Source organism: Mesoplodon bidens (assembly GCF_964165515.1).
Source record: "Mesoplodon bidens genome assembly, chromosome: 2".
Taxonomy (NCBI): Eukaryota; Metazoa; Chordata; class Mammalia; order Artiodactyla; family Ziphiidae; genus Mesoplodon; species Mesoplodon bidens.
The window spans coordinates 178,502,087-178,523,883 of NC_138177.1; the positions used below are offsets into that span (position 1 = coordinate 178,502,087).

At 46.0% G+C, this 21,797-nt stretch overlaps 1 protein-coding gene across 1 annotated transcript in view; it reads left to right on the forward strand.

The window, feature by feature from the left end:
• Window positions 1-21,797, forward strand: part of MTOR (mechanistic target of rapamycin kinase) — a 121,365-nt gene that overhangs the window by 62,251 nt on the left and 37,317 nt on the right. The window contains exons 29-30 of the mRNA XM_081220781.1: window positions 17,348-17,423; window positions 20,860-20,999. Of these exons, the coding sequence (XP_081076907.1) occupies window positions 17,348-17,423; window positions 20,860-20,999 (216 nt within the window). The remainder of the gene's footprint in view (window positions 1-17,347; window positions 17,424-20,859; window positions 21,000-21,797) is intronic.

Sequence of the window (21,797 nt, forward strand, 5' to 3'; positions counted from 1 at the left end):
AAGCAGGGCAGGGTCAGAAGAATTTCCAGATTCCATTCTAAAGGTTATATAACCGTGGGGTGAGCATAAGGTAGGCAAAGAGAGTTGGGAATAAGACTCTCCACTCACAGGGAGACCTGTTAATGCAATCCACGCTGTTTATACGAGGCTCTAGTCTATTTTGGCCTCCTTCTGAATGTGCTTTTAGCAAGGCTCATTATTCCTTTCTCTGATCATCATTCAGTGTTTTACAAAACCCTCTTTGGGCCTGGATCTAACGCTATCTCACATTTGAAAATTTCCAACTTAGAAAAGCTTTAGAAATAGAAGGATAGAGGAAATCTCTTAAGAAGCAAAAAAGGACTTGGTAGCTTGTACCCACAGGCTTTACCGAGTTCTTTCTTTTTACATACTTTCTCCTTCAATAAAGAATGGGCCAGTGTTCGCCTCTCACACTTGACATTTGGCATGGAAGTGGCAGAGGTGGCAGCAGGGGTGAAAACGCAGGACCTGGTCCCGGGATGGGCACCTGCACGCCCATCAGTGTTCATGCAGAAGAGAGAACAGGCACAGCCACGGCCCATGGTTCTAAACCGGGAAAGCGTGTTAAAACGCAGAGAAAAACACCCCCGTTGCCTAATAATCCATGTCTAGAGAGCCTCATTTCCCTTTTCCTATGGAATATGGTTTGCAGATTTATTCTCTATATATGATACATATATCCCTGACAATAGGGATATTGTAATTTTTCATGTACTGTATTTAAAGGAGATTCCTCCTTTGAAAACAAGTGGGGGAAAAACCTGGGTTTTCAGCAAATGTTAAATCCTTAAAATGAGCTTTTCACTAAGCAGGTAAACAAAGTTCCCTCTGTCCATACGCGGTAACTGTCTTCGGAACATACTCTTGTTGTTTCCGGGTGCAGTGCTTATACTGTTGCTAGTCCGTATGGGCCCCTCACACACAAGCCTGAGGCCTGGCAGCCCTCCTTCCCACCGTGACCCCCAGAGCCTTTTTCCAGTCAGGGCTTCTGCTTCTCAGAAAGTCATTTCTGTTCAGGCAGCTGGAGTTACCAAACACTTTTTGTTTGTTTTTTTTCCTGTAAATCAAAAAGCAGGAGTGGATCAGGTGGATCAGGGTTTGTTTGCTAACCTGCTCATCTTCTTTGGCTGCTTAGGAGTGAGGATTTTGCTGGAGTCCTATAGCAGCTTGTCATTCTGCTCAAAAGCGTCTTTTTAGAATTGGCACTGTCAGCCGGTCCCTGCTCTCTCTTTGCAAATGTCTAGTCCAGCCGGGCACTGCAGCCTTATTAGCTCACGGAGCTCACTTCACTAAGGCGAACCTGGCCCCGACCGCCAGCATCCGACAGGGTCATTTAGCGGGGTCTGCTAAACTCCATGAGGATCTTCAAGATGATCTCCTACCCAGCTTAACCGACACCGAGCACTGAGCTTAAACCGTGCGGCACACAATTGTCTGTAGCATCACACATGATGCTGCTGTCTTGGTAGAGAACATCATGGAACAATGGCGCTTTATGGATTCCTGGCCGGCTTTTTGTTTGTTCTTTCCAGTAACCATTTCCTCTGCCCAAACAGAAAAATGTTGTTATGAATAGATTTTCATGTCTGGGCAGAAAATGAATCGATCATTCATATTTGCAACCCGTGTAGCAGTCCTTTCCAGGAAAGGTAGGAAGGGGTTCCTAAGCTTGGATCAAAAGCATCTAGCTTTTAGCCTGAGTGCCTACTCTCTGACATTTGTTTTCTGGAAACTTATTTCTAACATAAGGCTTAAGTTGGAGACGGAAGCTTTTTTTATTTGAAGATTTTCTTAAATTGTCTAATCTGCCCAAATCTTCAACACCCCCCCCCTCATTTTGAGAAAAATCACTAATTAAGAGTATATCCCATGCCAGAAGATTATCTGTCCTCCAAAACATCTACAACCCTAGGGTGTCCTAGATTCTGAATTTCTGAAGGAAGGAAAAATAAGTCCTTGTTTTGAGTACAGCTAAGCCAGTAGAGGAAACCAGGACAAATGCGGAAGACTAGAGCAGTTTTCCCTTCTCTGAGAGGCTTTTAATCCCTTCTCTGCCCTTCGGTGGACAATGTGACCATAAAAAATGGGAATTAATTGAGAAAATATGGAAAACCTGTGTTGGACACCTTACAGTTTTTCCTTTTCTCCATTTTGCTGGTGGTGAAAGAGGGTCAGCTTGGAGCTCCTGAGACAGATGTTTATGAAAATAAAGCTTATGTTCTTTTGAGAAAAGCCAGTGAGCTTTTACTTCACAGTCTGGGCTGTGCTGCCTTAGGCTGGCACCAAGGATTGGATGTGTCCGAGCAGCCTGGGAATTCTAGAGCTGAGAAGGGCCAAGAGCTGGTCTTTGCTTCTCCCCCAGTAGGGGCGTCATGTCTCATTTTCTTGACAACGTTCCTGTTGGAGCGACTCCTCATTTTCCAGTGTATTCGTGCCCCTGCCTGCTCTTACACCATCCTTCCAGACTGGTGAGGGAGGAACAGCTGCCCTCGGTGCCAGGCTCTGTTTGTTGAATGAATACATCTCAGAAGAATCTGCCTTGTTGTTAGTTTAGCTGTGTGTTTGTGGTCATATTTTACTTCCAAAGTCTTCTAATGAGCCACAGCTGCCTTATTACATGTGGCCATTTAACCCCTGACCCTTCTACCGCTCAGTCCTACTTCCATCTCAGCCCAAAGTCCAGGTCCATCGCAGAAGGTATTTGCACCTCTTCCCTAAGCCTTCTAGTTTGCCACTTCTCCCAGAGAGTGTGTCCTGGGCTTATTAGAAACCATTGCTTTCAGGTCTCCTCTTAGCGTCTACTGTTTAATTATAGCACCTAGCAAAAAAGTCTGTCTCTGAACCCTCTTTGGAATTTGTAGCCTCAGGTGCCTCGCAGGCTAGGTGGAGAGACAGACAGCTGAACTCCAGGGCAATGTGACATGCTGGGGTGGGGGACACAGCAGAGGGGGAGTGCCCAACCCAGTTGAGGTTCTGGAAGGTCTCCCGAGGGAAGTGATACCCAGGGTTGTTGTTTTTGTGGGGTGTTTTGTTTTTTTTTAAAGGAAGAAGTAGCCAGCAGTTGGAGAGGGCATTCTGAGCCAAGGTGCAGCTGTATGAAAAGCCTGGGCTTATAGAGCCTAAGTAGTCAAGTGTGGCGTTAAGGGGCAAGAAGGAAGAGGAGTGGTGGCAGGAGTTAAAGCTGGAGGAGTGGAGGCGCGTCGGGCCTGAGTGCCCTTGTGCATCCCTGCGAGGCCGTAAGTGTTGTTTGGGAGACAGGGGGCTGTGGAAGGAAGCCAGGAAGCTTTTACTTCTTGCTTTTTTTTTTTTTTTTTTTTTGAGTCTCACCAGGACAGTGGCTCTTTGTAGTTACCAAACAAGATTTTTAACTGGAAGTGGGTGGCTTAGAACATCAGAATTTCTTAAAACTGTAATGCATTCATATTAAATGCCCTGAAGGGCACATCTGGCTTGAGGATTAAAGAGGTGGTATCTGAAGGACTTAAAGTAATTAGGTCTAGAATCAGATAAATCTGGGTTCTAATCCCTTCCCATCACTTGATAGTTATATGACCCTGGGCAAATTAATTAACTTCTCGGAGTTGACCAATCTGTGAAATGGGGATAAAAATTTTAACTACTCCTGGACTTCCTGGCGGTCCAGTGGTTTGGACTCTGTGCTTCCACTGCAGGGGGCACGGGTTTGATCCCTGGTTGGGGAACTAGGATCCCACATGCTGTGCAGCACAGCCCAAAAAAAAAAAAAAAAAGTTAGTTAAAAAAAAAAAATTATAACTGCTTCACTTCACAGGATTTTTGTGAGGACTAAGTTAAATATAGCAAAAGATTAAAAATAGCTAAGGCATTTTTGAAGAAGAAAGATAAATTTGGAGGAATTACCTTATTAGAAATCAAGATTTATCTTAAAGCTACAGTAAGTAATTAAGGCAATGTAGTATTGGCGCAAGGATAGACAAATAGATAGATGGAGCAGATTTGAATGTCCAGAAACAGACCCACACATATATGAACCCTTGATTTATGACAAGGTACCACTAAAGAACAGTGAGTTCCTCTGGGTAGGCTAGATAGCCTTATGGGGAGATAAAGGTTCTTGATGCTTACCCCATACCACACCCAAAACCTCAAGTCCAGGAGATTTAAATTCTAAATCGGAAAACAGTAGGGCTTCTAGAAGATAACATAGGAGATTATCTTCAGCATCTTGGGATAAGCAAAGATTTCTTAAACAAGATTTGAAAAACACTAACCATAAAGGAAAACATCATTAAATGCAATAAAAGGAGTCATTTCTTTTCACTGGAAAACACCATGAAGAAAGTAAAAAGGCAAGAAGGTATCTCCAGTACATACTTCTGTGTATACTGTATACAGAGTATATATAGAACTCCTAACAAACAAACAAAAGCTAGCCAATTAAAAGATGGGCAAGAGATGTGAACAGGCACTTATTTCACAAAAATTATGTACAAAAGGCCAGTCGACACATGAAAAACTGCTCAGGCTCATTAGTCATTATGGAAACTCAAATTTAAACTATACGGTGCAGGACTTCCCTGGTGGCGCAGTGGTTAAGAATCTGCCTGCCAGTGCAAGGGACATGGGTTCGAGCCCTGGTCTGGGAAGATCCCACATGCTGCGGAACGATTAAGCCCGTGCGCCACAACTACTGAGCCCGCGAGCCACAACTACTGAAGCCTGTGTGCCTAGAGCCCTTGCTCTGCAACAAGAGAAGCCACCTCAATGAGAAACCTGCCCCACCACAACAAAGAGTAGCCCCTGCTCACCTCAACTAGAGAAAGCCCACGCATAGCAACAAAGATCCAACGCAACCAAAAATAAATAAACAAAAATAATTTTTTTTTTTAAATAAAAAGTAAACCAGAAGGTGCAACTCGCACACCAATCAAAATGGCTGAAATGGAAAACACTAAATTCCAAGTGTTGACAAAGATGTGGAGCAATTGGAATTTCCATACCCTTCTGGTCGAAATGTAAAGTGGCAGTTTGTCAGTATCTTCTGAGACTGGAACATGCCCCTGTAAGCGAGCAGTTCTACTGCGAGATTTGTTCCCACCAGAAATGCGAGCACACACGCGCCAAAGACACATATAGGAATGTTTGTCCGGACTTCCCTGGTGGTCTAGTGGTTAAGACTCCGCCCTTCCAATGCAGGGGGCGTGGGTTCGATCCCTGGTTAGGGAACTAAGATCCCACATGCCACATGGTGCAGCCAAAAAAAAAAGGAATGTAGTAACGTGACTTACCATAGCCCCAAACTGAAAACAGCGTAAACCCCCATCGACAGTAAGACAGATAAATTGTGGTATGTTCATACACTGACATACTATTCAGCAGTAAAAAGACAAAACTACTGTGGCATGCAACGACATGTATGTATCTCGTAAACATAATGTTGAGTGTTTATATAGAGTTCAGAACCTGGTGAAACTAACCAATTGTATCAGAAGTGAGATAGTTGTTACCTCTTATGAGTTGTTACCTCTGGGGATGAGAAGGGAAGCCGTGATTGGGAGAAGGCTTGGGTGCTTCTGGGATGCTGGCAGTGTGTTGTGTTCTGTTTTTTGGTCTGGGTGGTAGTTATAAGGGTGTCTTCACTTTGTGATAATTTATCAAGCTGTACAGTTAGGTGTATACTTTCCTGTGTATATATGTTGTACTTCAGCCAGGAAGCTTATTTAAAAATAGATAATGCACATAAAACACTTTGTTTTTTTTTTAATTTTATTGAAGTATAGTTGATTTACAACGTTGTGTTAATTTCTGCTGTACAGCAAAGTGACTCAGTTATACACATACATATATTCTTTTTCACATTCTTTTCCATTATGGTTTATCACAGGATATTGAATATAGTTCCCTGTGCTATACAATAGGACGTTGTTGTTTATCCATCCTGTAAATAATAATTTGCATCTGCTAATCCCAATCTCCCAGTCTTTCCCTCCCCCACCACACCCCCCCTTAGCAACCACAGATCTATTCTCTATGTCTGTGAGTCTGTTTCTGTTTGGTAGATATGTTCATTTGTGTCGTGTTTTAGATTCCACATATGGGCAATATCATATGGTATTTGTATTTCTCTTTCTTACTTCCATTAGTGTGATAGTCTCTAGGTCCATCCATGTTGCTGCAAATGGCATTATTTCATTCCTTTTTATGGTTGAGTAATATTCCATTGTGTATATATATACCACATCTTCTTTATCCATTCATCTCTCAGTGGACAAATTTTAGGTTGTTTCCATGCCTTGGCTATTGTAAGTAGTGCTGCTGTGAACATAGGGGTGCGTGTATCTTTTCAAATTATAGTTTCGTCTGGATTTATGCCCAGGAGTGGGATTGCTGGATCAAATGGCAACTCTATTTTTAGTCTTTTGAGGAACCTCCATACTGTTTTCCATAGTGGCTGCATCAGTTTACATTCCCATCAACAGTGTAGGAGGATTCCCTTTTCTCCACACCCTCTCCAGCATTTATTATTTGTAGACTTTTTTTTTTTTGAACACTAGTCCTTTGTTTGTTTGTTTTTTAGTATTTTTTTAAATTAATTAAGTTATTTTTGGTTGCATTGGGTCTTCGTTGCTGTGCGCGGGCTTTCCCTAGTTGCGTCGAGCAGGGGCTACTCTTTGTTGCGGTGCGTGGACTTCTCATTGCGGTGGCTTCTCTTGTTGTGGAGCATGGGCTCTAGGTGCATGGGCTTCAGTAGTTGTGGCATGCAGGCTGAGTAGTTATGGCTCATGGACTCTAGAGCACAGGCTCAGTAGTTGTGGCACACGGGCTAAGTTGCTCCGCGGCATGTGGGATCTTCCCGGACCAGGGATCGAAACTGTGTCGCCTGCATTGGCAGGCGGATTCTTAACCACTGCGTCACCGGGGAAGTCCCTTACTTGTAGACTTTTTAATGATGGTCGTTCTGACCAGTGTGAGGTGGTACCTCACTGTAGTTTTGATTTGCATTTCTCTAATAATTAGCAATGATGAGCATCTTTTCATGTGCCTATTGGCCATCTGTATGTCTTCTTTGGGGAAATGTCTATTTAGGTCTTCTGCCCATTTTTCGATTGGGTTGTTTGTTTTTTTGTTATTGAGTTATATGAGCTGTAAGACACTTTGAATTGTGTCTGACACATAGTCCATATCTAGCAAATATTAAGTAGTATTGATATTTAGGTAATCGATTATCATTTCATCAGAAAAACCTCCCTGTCCACCTGAATCTAAAATAAGTCCCCCGTGCCATTCTCCATCTCTGTGCTCTGTTTTCTTCATGGTGTTTACCTCCACAGCACTCATTTCCATTTGTGTTGTGCATATCTACTTCACTGACCTATAAGCTCTGTGAAAGCAAAGACCATACCTGTCTTATCTACCATAGTAGCTCTAGCAACCAGCACTTAGCACAAAGCCTGAGACAAAAGAGATACTGCATTGGAACTTGTCAAATGAAAGAATGAATTCCCAGCAGAAGGTTCTTTTCTCCTAAATAAACATCTGACATGGAGACTTAGAGTCTCTCTCCATGGTCATTGCCAGTATTTTATCATGGTGAGTTCTTCATTGAAGGGGATTGCTTTCTCTCCTGCTTTAACATTTTCTTCCATAGATTTTAGTTATAGAATCAAAGAAAGTGAGAACTGGAAGAGTTGAGATCATTTGGTTCAGCCTTCTTTTTTTTAACCAGTAACTTGAGGTAGCATCCTGATTGTATGATCACTTTGTATCTCTGGAAACCATTGGTTTGCATCTCACCCCTGTTTCTTTACATATGAAGACGAGTGAGAGGGCCACAGAGCATTGTGGTAGGGTTTTGTACCCCCCAGCCCCCCACCCCCGCCGCTGATTCTGGAGGCCTGTATGAATGGCATATCCGATAACTTGACCCTGCATCGACCTGTCGGTTAACCCTCATCACGGCCTGAGGGGCCACATGCAGCAGCTCATGTTGAAGACAGAACACAGAAAGTAACATGTCATGTCTCTGGGCAGCTATATTCCCAGTAATTAATCCAGGAACCCAACAAATCTTGTCTGTCTCCAAAGGGAAATCAAACACCCATTACATTGCAATTGCAAAAAATCACTCTTAGCCAAAGACGGATTCCTGCCAGGGTGCAGGACAAGATTTCAAGTCCGTGTGCAGTTGCCCTGGGACTGAGGAGCTTCCCGTCAGCCTGGGTCTTAGCCTCCCTGTCTTAGGCAGCACTAATGGGGAATGGCCTGCAACTCTTTGAGAATGTTAAAGAAATTGAACCAGTTTGTGCCTGAGCAACCACTTAACAGTGAGGGTGACTGGGCTTTACAGCCTACAGGCAAGGGGCTAGATGGACGAACAAACCCACTCTGTGTCTTAATTCTAAACACACGTTCCCAAGGTGTCTCTGTTGCATGCTTGGAAGTATGAGCCCAGCTTTTACAGTTGTTTCCAGGCTTCCAGAAAAGGTACACAGTCTTGTTCTTTTCCCGCACCTCTGCTGGAAGAGAAAACGCTCTGTCCAGAGGGGAAGGATTTGCTCAAAGCTTCGCACCTCTCAGTAAAAACACATTCCAAACGTCTGGACTCATGCTGCCTTCAAAAGTGCCAGTGTGCCCCGAGGAATCCGTACCCCTCTAGAAAAGCTCCAGGCAGCAAAGAGTGTGCAGATGAAGGAAACCCCTGTGTAGCCCGAGCACAAGTACAGATTATATCTTTCTTTTTAGCCCCATCTTCTTCTTTAATGCCCTTTTACATCCAGCCATTACCCAAGAGGCCCGGTCCCTCACCAGTCATCAGTAGAGCTTAAATTTATTTCTGGCTGCTCTAAAGACTTCTTACAGGTTCACTTTACAACAGCTTGCCTCTATAGAGCATCTTACAGACTCCAAGGAAAGCTGCTTTTCAGTGCAGAAAGCTGACCGTGAGTGAGGAGTTGTACAAAGGGAAGAGTCCTGGGGTTTCTCCTAAAGCTGACCAAAAGGACAGAGGGTCTTTCCTTGTAACCCAAGACCATTCTAAAGGGCGCCGCTCGCCGTCAGCCAGTAGTTAGCCTCTGCCCCTCCACTGCATCTAGCTCATCCTCAGGAATGGCTGGAGATTTAGCAAAGCTGCTTCTGATTTTCATGTACCACTGCGAGGGGGAACAAACTGCTGCCGGCAATTAAACTGGGTCACAGCACTCTGAAACCTTGAATTATAAGCTGTATCATGGTTTCCGAGCTGTTAAAGCGTACCTCTTAGAATTGATGAAATACGGTAGGTGCCCCATGGCCACCTCTGACACAGTCTGTCCCAGTGACAATGAAATGTATCAGTGGTAACACCATTGATCTCTCCAGATTCTTTTGGACATCTCCTTGGCTATGAATCTTGGTGATTCAATTACAGTATGTTATGGTCCTCGTCTGTCAGCTTTTCCTTACTAAAAAGGTAGGCATCTTTTTTCCTTTTCCTGATCCCAGAATGGGCATCCGTATTTCTACAATGTGGCCTAACTCCGTACTGGAGTACAAGGCCAGCGCACATCTGCTCACACAATTATAAGCGTGGAGAGTTCAAAGCTGCCGAGTCACTGGATGCCGGGTCATTTAATTTTGTTTCCCAACTTCATCCACGTAATAGACTGAGTCAGAGCTCTTGGACATGCAGAAGCCAAGAAATCAGGATTTTACCGAAAATATCAACTCTATTTTGAGACAAGGTAGTTGAAAAATAAGCTTTGGGCTTCAGTCTGTCAGCCCTCCCCGCTTTGTTGTTTCCTGACAGCTTCTTCTTCCTAATCGTCTCTCTCAGAGCTCTTCATTTCACTCTGGATATGAAGAAGCAGAAAGGAGGAGAAAAACCTCCAGGCATCACCAGAAAAGGAGCAGTGCTCACTGTTGTAGAATAAAAAGATAATGGCCAATTTGTCAAGAAGTGTTGACAAGAAAGATAAAGTTGGCAGTAATTAACTGGCTGACATGCTGGGAGTGATGCGCCTGCCAGTGGCTCCCTAAATCAGCCAGAGCCTTGGAAATGTGACAGCCATTCATCATTTTTACAGCACGCCTCTGACAGGCCCCTGGGTTGGAAACCCGACCAGCACAAATCGTGTGCTCTGACACTCCGGGTCTCTGCGACCTCTCAGTGCCTTACTCTGGTTGTGCTGGGGAGCCCGGGCCCCGCATCCAACCAGGAGGGGCCTGGAGGTGATGGGTGAAATGGGCCCGCTTACCCTACTTGTTGCTGAGTGCTGTGCTCATCCTCAGGGAGGCCGCTCGGATTCCCAGGGCTGACCCTGCAGATGTCTACAGGACAGATCACCTGTGAGCAGAGAGTGTGAGCTCCTGCCGCGCTCCTGGTGCCCTGGTGGCTTAGCTAGTGCTGCTCTCACCCAGCCACGAGGGTGCACCCACGAGACGGGTTTGTATGTGCGATCCAGCGGCAGGGTGACATTCTTATGCAGCTGTTAGAAATAATTATGAAGGGGCTTCCCTGGTGGCGCAGTGGTTGAGAGTCCGCCTGCCGATGCAGGGGACACGGGTTCATGCCCCGGTCCAGGAAGATCCCACATGCCACGGAGCGGCTGGGCCCGTGAGCCATGGCTGCTGAGCCTCCGTGTCCGGAGCCTGTGCTCTGCAACAGGAGAGGCCACAACAGTGAGAGGCCCGCGTACCGCAAAAAATAAAAAAAATAAAAAAATAAAAATAATTATGAAGACTCTGGATAAAGTAGGAAATACCTGTGATATGTGAAAGAGCAGAATCCAAAACTGTATGATCACTCTAGCTAGCACTGTGTGTAAAATATGTATTTATACAGAATATGCATGGGCAAAAGTAACATTCTAATGTCGTGGTGAACTTCCCTCCCCCCAATTTTTCTTAATTTAAAAAAAAAAAAGATATACTTCCTACTACCAGTCTCGAAAAGGTAGTTTTTATCTCTCCTTTCCCTAATCTACACAGTTGTTAGCATTCTATCTTTTTTATTCTTAAGGCCCCACTTTCTCACATACAGATCTAGCAAGTCTTCTAGATATCATGACAGGTGTGTCATTTACACTGTCAGCAGACAAAAGAAAGGGTGAAGACAAAGTAAGAGCTCATTATCCTTAAGCCACTGTGGTCTGAGACGTCAGGAGCCCATGTGATTGTCCAAGGCAGTCCACCCACCTCTTGCACCAAATTTTTTTTGTCTTGGTGCCTTAGGTCCCTGAGGGTGCCAAGGACACCAAATGTCCCAGCTTTGAAACCGTCTAATGAGGCCAGCCTCCTTTTCTTAATATGTAGAAAAGGAGTAAATTTACTCTTCCTAAGTTTCTGAAGCAAGAAAGGAAAGTTTGACCTGCCGGACCCTGGGGTGCTATCTTCGTGCCCTGACTGTGGCTTTAAGGGGGGGACCCTAAGGCCTGCCAGTCCCCTTCGCTCTCCCCACCCCTTCCCTCTCCCTACCCACCTGCATTTGAATTGCCCCTCACCGCCTTTCTCCACTGCACATTTCGGATGTTCTCACGTTGCCTTCTGTCTTCACTGCTGTCCTGCTCGAAAAGAGACTGTCACACCCTTGAGCTCCCCAGAGTCCCAGGGGAACTGCCTGATGAAAAGACATCAGGGCCCCACCAATCCTGGATCCTCCTGGCTCTGTACAGGAATCAAGATGTTTTGTTTTTAATCATCCGTTGGACACAGAGCTAAGTCTTGCTGCTGGAAGAAGTAACAGGGATGGACAGAAGCAGCTACCGCTCTGTAAGAGAAATAGGAAAGACTGCTTGGGGGACTTCTCTGGTGGCGCAGTGATTAAGAGTCCGCCTGCCAATGCAGGAGACACGGGTTCGAGCCCTGATCCGGGAAGATCCCGCATGCCGTGGAACAACTAAGCCTGTGAGCCACAACTGCTGAGCCCACGTGCCACAGCTACTGAAGCCTGTGCGCCTAGAGCCCATGCTCAGTAACAAAAGAAGCCACCGCAATGTGAAGCCCATGCACTGCAACAAAGAGTAGCCCCTGCTCACAGCAACTATAGAAAGCCCGCACGCAGCAATGAAGACCCAATGCAGCCAAAAATAAATAATTAATTTTAAGTGCATTAATTTAAAAAAAAAAGATAAAGCAACAGAAAAAATTCATTAAAAAAAAAAAAAAGAAAGACTGCTTGATACAGTGGTGAGGACCCACAGCAGGGTCTATCTGGGCCTCAACCTGGCTGTTCAGGAGCTCCTCAGCCAGACCCGCCCAGGTCCGCTGTCAGCCGTGTTGTGTGTGTCACCAGCCCAGCACCAAGGGAATTCAGAGTATTCTTGCTTGACAGAGAACCAAATAAAACATAGACTACAGTCTGCACTAGAAATAGGAGAGAGAAGGCCCAGAGCCATTTGGGACGCAAGTGCATGACGTTCTCATAAACTTCTGATGGGAGCCCTAGGACGGCCTGAGTAGTCCCCCAGATGTGACTGCAGATGCCCCTCATGTGACCGGCTTTCCAACGGGCTCCAGCTCGTGTTGAGTGATCCTGCATCACTTTGCTCTTAGTAGCCGAAGGTCATCAAGACACCAAGGCTAAGAGATGAGGTCGATAACCAAGTGAGCCGTACCAGGAGGAATTACCAGGCCAGATGACATTGGATTTGACATCAGTCCAGAAGCCCATGGAGCAATGACTTAGGAAACAGCACAGTTCCTCAGGTTTCCCTTCAGGTGGTAGGAGTGGCATTTGGATGCCCAGCCGGAGACTCTCCTATTGGTTTGCTAATGGCTCAGCTTTAGTTAGGATGTGGAGCAGTTAATGACCCGCTGTTTCTTCAGTCTCATCCTCAGTGAGACTGGTCACCACTTGCCTGTGAAAAGCACTGAGGAAAAGATTGAAGGGGCGAGTCACGGGGAAGTAAACAGTCCCCACCCCCAGCGCTAGCTTCTCAGCCTTCGCTCTTGGACAAGGAACCCACCAAGGCAACGAGGAGCTCCTTCACGTCTGAGTCCCTTCCTCAGCTTACACACTTTCCCTACGTCTGGAAAGAGAGTTTCAGATAGTGGAGAAAAGATGCCTGGTGTAATCTGTTTGGTGTAGGAGGCATTGAGGCCGTATCTTCTTCTTATTTGTTAATTCGACTCAACTCTAGAAAGCGTTTCCCTCAATTGCCAAGAATTTCCCAGTTTCAAGCTCTTCAACTCAGCTTCCTTTGATAAAAATTAAATCTTGGAGTGAGAGAGGGGAGGTGGGGAATGAATGAGTGAAGATGTCTGAATAATTGCCTTTTCCCCTCTTGATATCCTAATTCGTTGTGTTTCCCTGTCTGTCTCTCTTCGTTGTATTTCTAACACCAGGTTTATTTGTGGGCTCTGCGTTTTGTTCTGTGGGTGGGCAGCTTCTGTTTGCTCTGTCGACTCGCAGCCATACAAGAGCTCAGCTGGATGTTCTCACTGCGCAGTGAAGTAGGATACAAATCTGCCCCGACACCCATGCCAAGACAGCACTGGGACGGGATCCACTAGCCTAGAAATTCTTGCGCCGCAGCCGTCTTTTCCTTCTGGCCTTGGTGAGCGTGGAGAGGAGACAGGCTATCTGGTTGACCTGTCATCCTGTGCACCGTTGTCGTGGGCACGTTGCTCCCTAAGCCTCCATGTCTCTACACTTGTTTGTTAGCGTCGGTGAGGTCTGGTTTGTGTTGTTAAGCACTCCTCTGCTGTTGGGCTGAGCTTTGAACAGTTTGCCCTTTATAAGCCTCCAGCATTAATACGGAAAGACCCTGGGACACACAAGGGAGCATTTATTGAACGGGCTGTAGAAAACTCTCAGCTGCCCCATAAAGCGAGAGCGCCTCATTTGGGGGGCCTTTTGAGCAAAGGTGGTTTCTGCACATGAGCCACACATACGGTCGCTCCCTTCAGTCTCATAAAACCACATCTGAGTTTAAAAAGGGAGTATTTGAACGGACAGTCTTGTGTCACCCAAGCAAGCAGGAGACTGGGGCCTTAGTAGCTGGGAACTACTGAGTTTCCACAGAGGCTTATTCATCCCCCACTTAGCAGCCTGGGCTCTGTCTGTAAGCCTGGCAGCCTCAAACAAGCTGCCTCGGAAAAGCCCACTGTGACTGCATGCTGACTGTCCTGCTGCGAGGTGTGGAGGCGTTGCCAGTGGCTTCTGAAAGGAAATAAAAAATAGGAAACGGGAGCTTAGGGGTCAGAGCAGGGTGTTAGCCATGGTATTGGTGAGGAAGCTAAAGTGAAGGTGCATTACAGCTCCTTTTTCCCGTACAGCAGATTATATACAGAGTTCACTCATGGAAACGTCCCATGCCATGCTTTCAGTCACTTATTTTACACGTATTTGCTCAGGCCCACTGATGCCGAGAGTAGACAGCTGACATGCTTCTCTCCCACTGCAGAGCTGTACCCTTAGTTATCACTTCAGATCCTTTTAATGGTACAGTTTCGAAGGGAAAGGATGACCGGCTGGGCCACGGTTTCTTTATACGTAAAATGGGAGTGTTAATAATGTCTATCTCGTAGGGTTAAGATGACACGTATCAGCAATAATCAGCATAGCGCCTGGCACCTACAGTGAGCTCTCAGTAAATTTAGGTATTTTTTTGTTGTTATTATAATCCATTGCCTCCCGTGATGGAGTGCCAGAAGCCGTGGAGGAAGGAGAAAAAGGTAAGGTCCCAGACAAGATGGTAGACTCTCTTGAGCACCAGGAGAACCCCCAGAGCCTCAGCCCCCGCAGTTGCGTTCTCCGGCAGCCTTGTAGGCACACATGGGAGACTCACGGAAGGAAAGAAGAGGGCAGTGCATTTAGGGAGAAAGTTCTGTGGGAAGGAAGAATGCAAACAGGGAGGAGGAAAGAATAACAGGATGAGAACAGCTGGTTAACTTGAACTCTCTCCTCTCTGAACTGTCAGAAGTAGGTGTGTACGATCTCCTTTACTTTCAAGTCCTCAAATCAGAACTTAATTTATCAAAGGGACCCTTTCTCTCTGCTCCCACTCATTTTTCATGGGTTTGTTTTAGTCCATTTAGTTAAAGTTGTCGTTTTTCAGTGATTGTCCTTACTGTTGGACAAGAGCTTGTCATGCATCCCAAGGTGCACCCCCGCTTTTCCTGGCCATTGATGGAGGCCTGGTCAGTGTGGGTCCGCAGGGAGCCCAGCCCCCCTTTCCTTCCCACGGGGCTCTGTCTGCATCCTCACCTGCCTCCACACATATTCACGTGGGAAGTTCTGTGCAGGTGACTTATGTGGACTTTCTCTTAAAGGAGTTGGGGCCATGTGATGAGTTTTCTTTTTAAGTTTGCAAAGCTGTGTTGGTCTGTCCTTAGAGGAGGTATGTCAAAGCCATAGCAACGTTAAGGTAAAATTTATATTTCTCCTCTCAAGTCTCTAGTCACAACTTCCTGATTTTGATCAGTTTCTTGTAAAATTCTCCTTTTTATGTGTAACAAATGGGAGAGTGGGGGGGTGACTTTTGCTTGCTTTTGTTTTTGTGTTGCTTTATTCCCCAGAGTGAGGCAAGTTTTGGTAATGTTTATAATTCGTTCTTGAAAATTAGAGTATGTTCCAGAACATAAGATTGGAAGACAGTTATTAGAACTCCTGGATTTTTATGTCTGATTCTTAGAGTTAACTTCTTTTGGTTCAGGCAAGGAACACTTTCCTTATCTTCCTCATCAGAACACTTTATATTCCTACCAGGGCCATCCCAATAGTCCACATTAGGACTAAAAATAATATATAGACTATATCACTATATATAGTTACATATGATATAGTACATATTTGAGTATAATATAATATATAGAATATATACTGGCTTTCTTTTTTCCTGCCTTCTTATGCTTCCAAAATCTTTATTTGGGCTCAAGGAGCTAGATTATCACAAATCTATACCCAGTAATATTAATTATTAATACGGTTTACTCAGCCCCATGTGAGTGAGCAACAAAGCTGAGAACCTGACTTAGAGGCCAAGAGGAATGGGAAACTGCTTCACAATGAGCATGCTGTGGAATTAGTCCCTCTGGACTTGGCTTTTCATTCTCAGCTTAGAAAAACTCTCGTAGGGCTTCCTAAAGGAAACCATGATGTTACAGCTTCACTTTGAAATTAAAAATATTTCTGAATCCTGCAGCAGAAAACTTACAGAGAACATTTGGGCTCATTGCTTTGCTTGGGACCCACACAGAAGCACCAAACAGTCCGCCCAGTAGATCCCACACGAGGTTGCCCATCTGCTCCTGTAAATAAAGGAGAGGGATGTCTGTGCAGTTACTTTCGCCTCTGGTTGCAGAGCCTGGAGCCTTGAGCTTGGACACCCAGTCTAGACTCCCAAGTTGGTCTGTCACATTTTGCCCCCTGCCTGTGAACAGATGTAGTTATTGTTGTCCTGTGGTTTTCTCAGTCCTGCTCCCTCCCTCCCTCTCTTCCTTCCTTCCTTCCATAACTCAAGCTTATGTTTAGTGTTGGGTTAGTTGCTCCTTACCCTCTTACATAGGTCCCTGTTGGAACAAGGGTCTGAGCCTTGCAGCTCCCCTACTTTCAGGACCTCTTCACAGCCTCTCTGATGAACCAACTTCAGGCAGCAAGCCTTCCAGCTTTCCTGCCCAGTTGCCCCAATACACTTACAGTTCTAGCTCCAACTGGCCATATGCTGCCCACAGATGACATCAGCAAAGTTGTGTGTTGTTATGAAAAGCATCTCTCCGCCAGAGAGACCAGGCAAGTGACTTGGGATGCGGTCCCTTCACAGCCTGCTGCAGAGGGAGGGCATGGTCTTTGAAAAGGGACTAGGGAAGCATCTGAATTTGAAAGAGATGGGCCTCGTCAGGGGAGCAGTCAAGACTGTTGCTGGGTTCTCTGTCATTGACGTGGATGACCCAGTCTCAGTGCCACTTCTTTGTCACCCACAGAGCCTGATGATTTTTATTCATTTTGGTTATTCTTATCACCAAGGGCAACTGATGAGAAGAAGTAAGAGTTAAAAGTTCAGAGGTACCTCATCTGGTTGTGTTCTACAACACGAACGGTTCTGGAGCCAGGGCTTCTAGTTTAAAAATAGGCATGTGCTGCCTGACGTATGATATCTGAGAGGAAACCAGTCTGCTGCTTGGAGGAAGGGCCCCAGAGCAGGCAAGGCCTCCTGTACACCAAATGTGACCCCTTCAAAATTAGGAGTATGAGATCAAGATGAAATCATTCAGGCCGAGCTTTCTGGGTGGTAATAGATCACTGATGCTCTTTCTACATCTGTAAGACATTGTCCCCAGCATGCTGGTGAGCCATCTGCCCACAAATGACCCTGCACCTCCCACCCTCTGACATGCTGAGTGTAACCACCTCTTCCTTTTGTTTCCCCAGCATTAATAATAAGCTACAGCAGCCAGAGGCAGCTGCCGGGGTATTAGAATATGCCATGAAACACTTCGGAGAGCTGGTAAGTTGCCTCATTCCTTTTAGAAGAGCAAGAGGTAGCCACCTGGCTAGGGAGGCACTAAGCCACGACCTTGAGAAAGTTACTTTCCTTTTCTGTTTTTTTGCCAGTTGTTAAAAATCTGATGCTGACTTACCTATATCTTGAGGTTGAAGGAGACAGTGGCTGTATGGAGTATATTCAAGCTAAACAGAGATCGTGAGGGCAGAATCTAAAAAACAGTAATAACTTGTATTTATCAAACTCTCAGCATGCACCTAGCCCTTTGCTATGTGCTTTATGTACTTCATCTAATTCAGTCCTCCCTTTGAATGTGTACTATTGTTATCCCATTTTACAGATGAGGAGACTGTGGTCCCAGCAGGGTAACAACCTTACCTGAGCTGACAGTGAATAAGTGGCAGAGCCAGGACTTGAACCCCGGGCAGTCTGGTGTCAGAGCCCAGGTGTTTAACCCTGACCAGAGTTGTCTTTGTGTCGTCTATGACAGCCAGCATTACCACTGGCCCATAGTTAAGGCTCAGTACCTACTTCAGAGGAAACCATGGGTAATTCTCCAGAAGAAATATGCCATAATTTATACCTGATATTGAGGGATTGTTCCATCTCATTACTGCTTATATAGCTTCTTGCCTCCTGCCACCTTTGCCCAACTGATACTGAAATGATTCCGTTACTCTCTGTATTCCTGGGAGAGTGCTTTGGTAACTCCTAACCATATATAAGGCATCAACTTAATCAACTTAACATTGACTTCCTGGAAGGTCAGGAAGTTCTGGGTCCATATATTTGATGAGGAACCTTTTATTAGTCAAGTAGGTCACTTACTCCAGTCTGCCTTAATCAAGAGCCCAGTGTGTCAGAGTGAAGCAAAGTGACTACTTCACGGGCTTTTGCCTTCTACAAGGGCTGGTCAATTGGACTGAAACCTTTCAGGGAATATTTGGCCATCTTGAGCACGTATCTATGACTAGACTAAGAAAGCATCTCCAGATGACAAAACAGAAGGGGCTGTGTCTCCTCCACCTTTGCCACAATCCGTGTTCGCAGAGGGAAGAAGGTCAGCCAAGAGGGCGCTTCATGTACTCCACCCAGAGATGTCCTCTCCTGTGATATCCTTAGCGCTTAGACCGCAGTAATTGAAACAAGGATTCCACAGACGTCTGGTATTCAGGCGATTTTATACCCCGGTGGCTCAGAGTACCAACCTTAAATGAAGAGTTGCCCCGTCTCCAGGTTCTAAAAGTGGCCATTGCTCCAGGATGGCTGCTAAACCTATGGTGGATTCTCTGTTATATTTAGGTGGCTGAGTCACATTAAGCTCGACAGTGGTTGCTTTTTCTTGGCAGGGCCTGCGCTTTCTCAGCGCAGGTTAGGTAACAGCAATCTCATTAGAATTTTGTGTGATTCATTGCTTAAACCTTACAGTTTCTGCAATCTGTTGCAATTCAAAATATCCTGCCCCCTACGTGACCTGCTCCATACGCCGCTCCCCCGGCTTTCTGCTTGTTCATACCGAGTGTGTGCCTTACATTAGTCATGAGCCTTTGTTTCTTTTCCACCCAGGACAGAAATTCAAAATGGGAAATTTACCAGTGTTACTTTTTAATTTCAGAGTTTTTAATTGTACAGTCTCTGCAGTCACTGTATTCTCTGTAAGTTTTTGCTTTCATATTTAGGCGTAATAGAGCGGCATGATTCTAGACGAGCTTGGGAAATGGAGCTTAGGTGGTTTTACCCTCCACAGAGTCCATTTTGGCAAACCTCACTGTACATGGACATGGGGGAAAGGGCTGTTGTGGCTGCAGAACTAGGCCAGGGGAAGCAGAGGGGGCTGGCTCTGCTGAAAACACACGGGGGGGAAGCAGGCACAAGTTAGCTACCTAAAATAGAAATGACCTCCTTACAGAGGTTCAAGAAGAAAAGATTCTGGGCTTCCCTGGTGGCGCAGTGGTTGAGAGTCCGCCTGCCGATGCAGGGGACGCGGGTTCGTGCCCCGGTCCGGGAAGATCCCACGTGCCACGGAGTGGCTGGGCCCGTGAGCCATGGCCGCTGAGCCTGCGCGTCCGGAGCCTGTGCTCCACAATGGGAGAGGCCACAACAGTGAGAGGCCCGCGTACCGCAAAAAAAAAAAAAAGAGGGCCTCCCTGGTGGCGCAGTGGTTGAGAGTCCGCCTGCCGATGCAGGGGATACGGGTTCGTGCCCCGGTCTGGGAGGATCCCATATGCCGCGGAGCGGCTGGGCCCGTGAGCCATGGCCGCTGGGCCTGCGCGTCCGGAGCCTGTGCTCCGCAACAGGAGAGGCCACAAGAGTGAGAGGCCCGCATACCGCAAAAAGAAAAAAAAAAAAAAAAAAGAGCTTAGCACACAGTAGCTGTTCGTGTACGTGCTGCTCAAATAAGAGTTTCATTTAGAAAGGAGAGGAAGGTAATGGGGGAAGCAAATGTGGGCCCTGCATTATATCATACACATTCCACTACAGGATCGTACTGTTGAATAAATCCCTGGAGAGCCACTCCCCTGGCCCAGTAGAGAAATGGTCATTTACCAAGCTGGTGATGAAGAAGCCCAGAAGACAGACTGAGGTGGAGGCAGATGGAGGGCAGACAGAGACATACATAAAACAGTCCCTGGGCCATTCAGAGAGCTGTAGACTGCAGCTTCTAGACTGCAGCACCGCTCATTCACGTGGCTGGCACTGAACTGCAGCGTGGCGCGCCATCTGCCGGGTAATGGAACCCGTCCTTTGGCCCCTGCCACTGGTAAAGCTGCCAAGTGCTAAGCGGGAGGGAACATTGGATGGGGGAGACTCTAGAAGAAGGGAGGAAGGTTTTTCCAAAGAATTTTTAAGTGGCAGTATTATATTGTATTTTAAATTATTATTTCCTGAAAGTTTAAAAATGCATTAAGAAGCTCAGAGAATCGAGAGCTTTTAAAAAGCGAGTGGTTTTCCTCCAGCAGATATGCAGATGTGGCCTGGTCTTTCTGGCCTCATCAGGAAAGCAGCTGCCATCCCTGCCATGTGGCCCACTGTCAGCATTCCAGCAGATCGAGGCCTTGGCATCCTTACAGGAGCCCTGGTCGGGGCTTCCTGCCGTCCTAAATGATTTCCCCTATCCCCGTATCCCCACATGCTGGAGTTCTGCTGACTTCTGTGTCTGGGCTGGAAGTGATGGGGGGAAAGCATGGCCTGACATCTGCTCTCAGATTATCCCAGGGTTGTTCCATCACTGTGCCAAGGAACCAGCATTCCCACTGTCACCAAACATACCTCCGGATATTCTGAAGTTCTTTTCAGTCCAAGCCAAGGCATACTGTGATGGGTGAAGTGTCACGCATACAGCACGGCACACTCAGGAAAGAGAGTCTGTGGATTAAAAAAAATGTACCCCTGTGTTCTCTGTGCCTCCCAACAGTCCTCTTTCTTTTCCACTTGGCAGGAGATCCAGGCTACCTGGTATGAGAAACTGCATGAGTGGGAGGATGCTCTTGTGGCCTATGATAAGAAAATGGACACCAACAAGGATGACCCAGAGCTGATGCTGGGCCGCATGCGCTGCCTCGAGGCCTTGGGGGAATGGTAAGCTGTAGCGGGCTGATGGCCGAGTTGCATTTGAAATGCTTCTCCTGACCAGAGTTCTCATCTAAGACTCTCATTTTTGTTTCACTTGGTTATTTTCCCAGGAATCATCTATCACTTTGGAATGTTTCTCTCTCTGCTCTGTCTCAGTGCTAAATAGAAAAACTTTCTTTCTTTCTTTCTTTCTTTCTTTCTTTCTTTCTTTCTTTCTTTCTTTCTCTCTCGCTCTCTCTCCCTTCCTTCCTTCCTTCCTTCCTTCCTTCCTTCCTTTCTTCCTTCCTTCCTTCCTTCCTTCCTTCCTTCCTTCCTTCCTTCCTTCCTTTCTTTCTTTCTTTCTTTCCTTCCTTCCTTCCTTCCTTCCTTCCTTCCTTTCTTTCTTTCTTTCTTGTCTTTCTTTCTTTCTGTCTTAACGTAAACTTTGTAATGCTCTGGGACAGGACAGGTGTGGGTGTGCTCCTGGCATCTACATCTGTTTTCTCTCTGCCTCTTGACCTTGACTGACTGATGAAGACTTCATATTCTTACTCTGCAACCTTGATTTTTTTTCTTTTCTTTATTACCTCTTGCCAATGATTTTAGGAAAGAAGAACAGATGACTGCTTTCTTCAGGTGCTTCACCTTTATTGAATGCTTACTACGGGTTCAGCACTTATGCCAGGCTCCAGAGATTAAAAAAAGAAACAACACACACACAAAAAGAGGCCTCTTCCTTTGTGAGGCTGATGAGACAAGCACGTTGCAGGCAGTTACTAGAGCCTGAGAGCCCAGGGACAACGAATGGTCAGAGCACACAGCTCT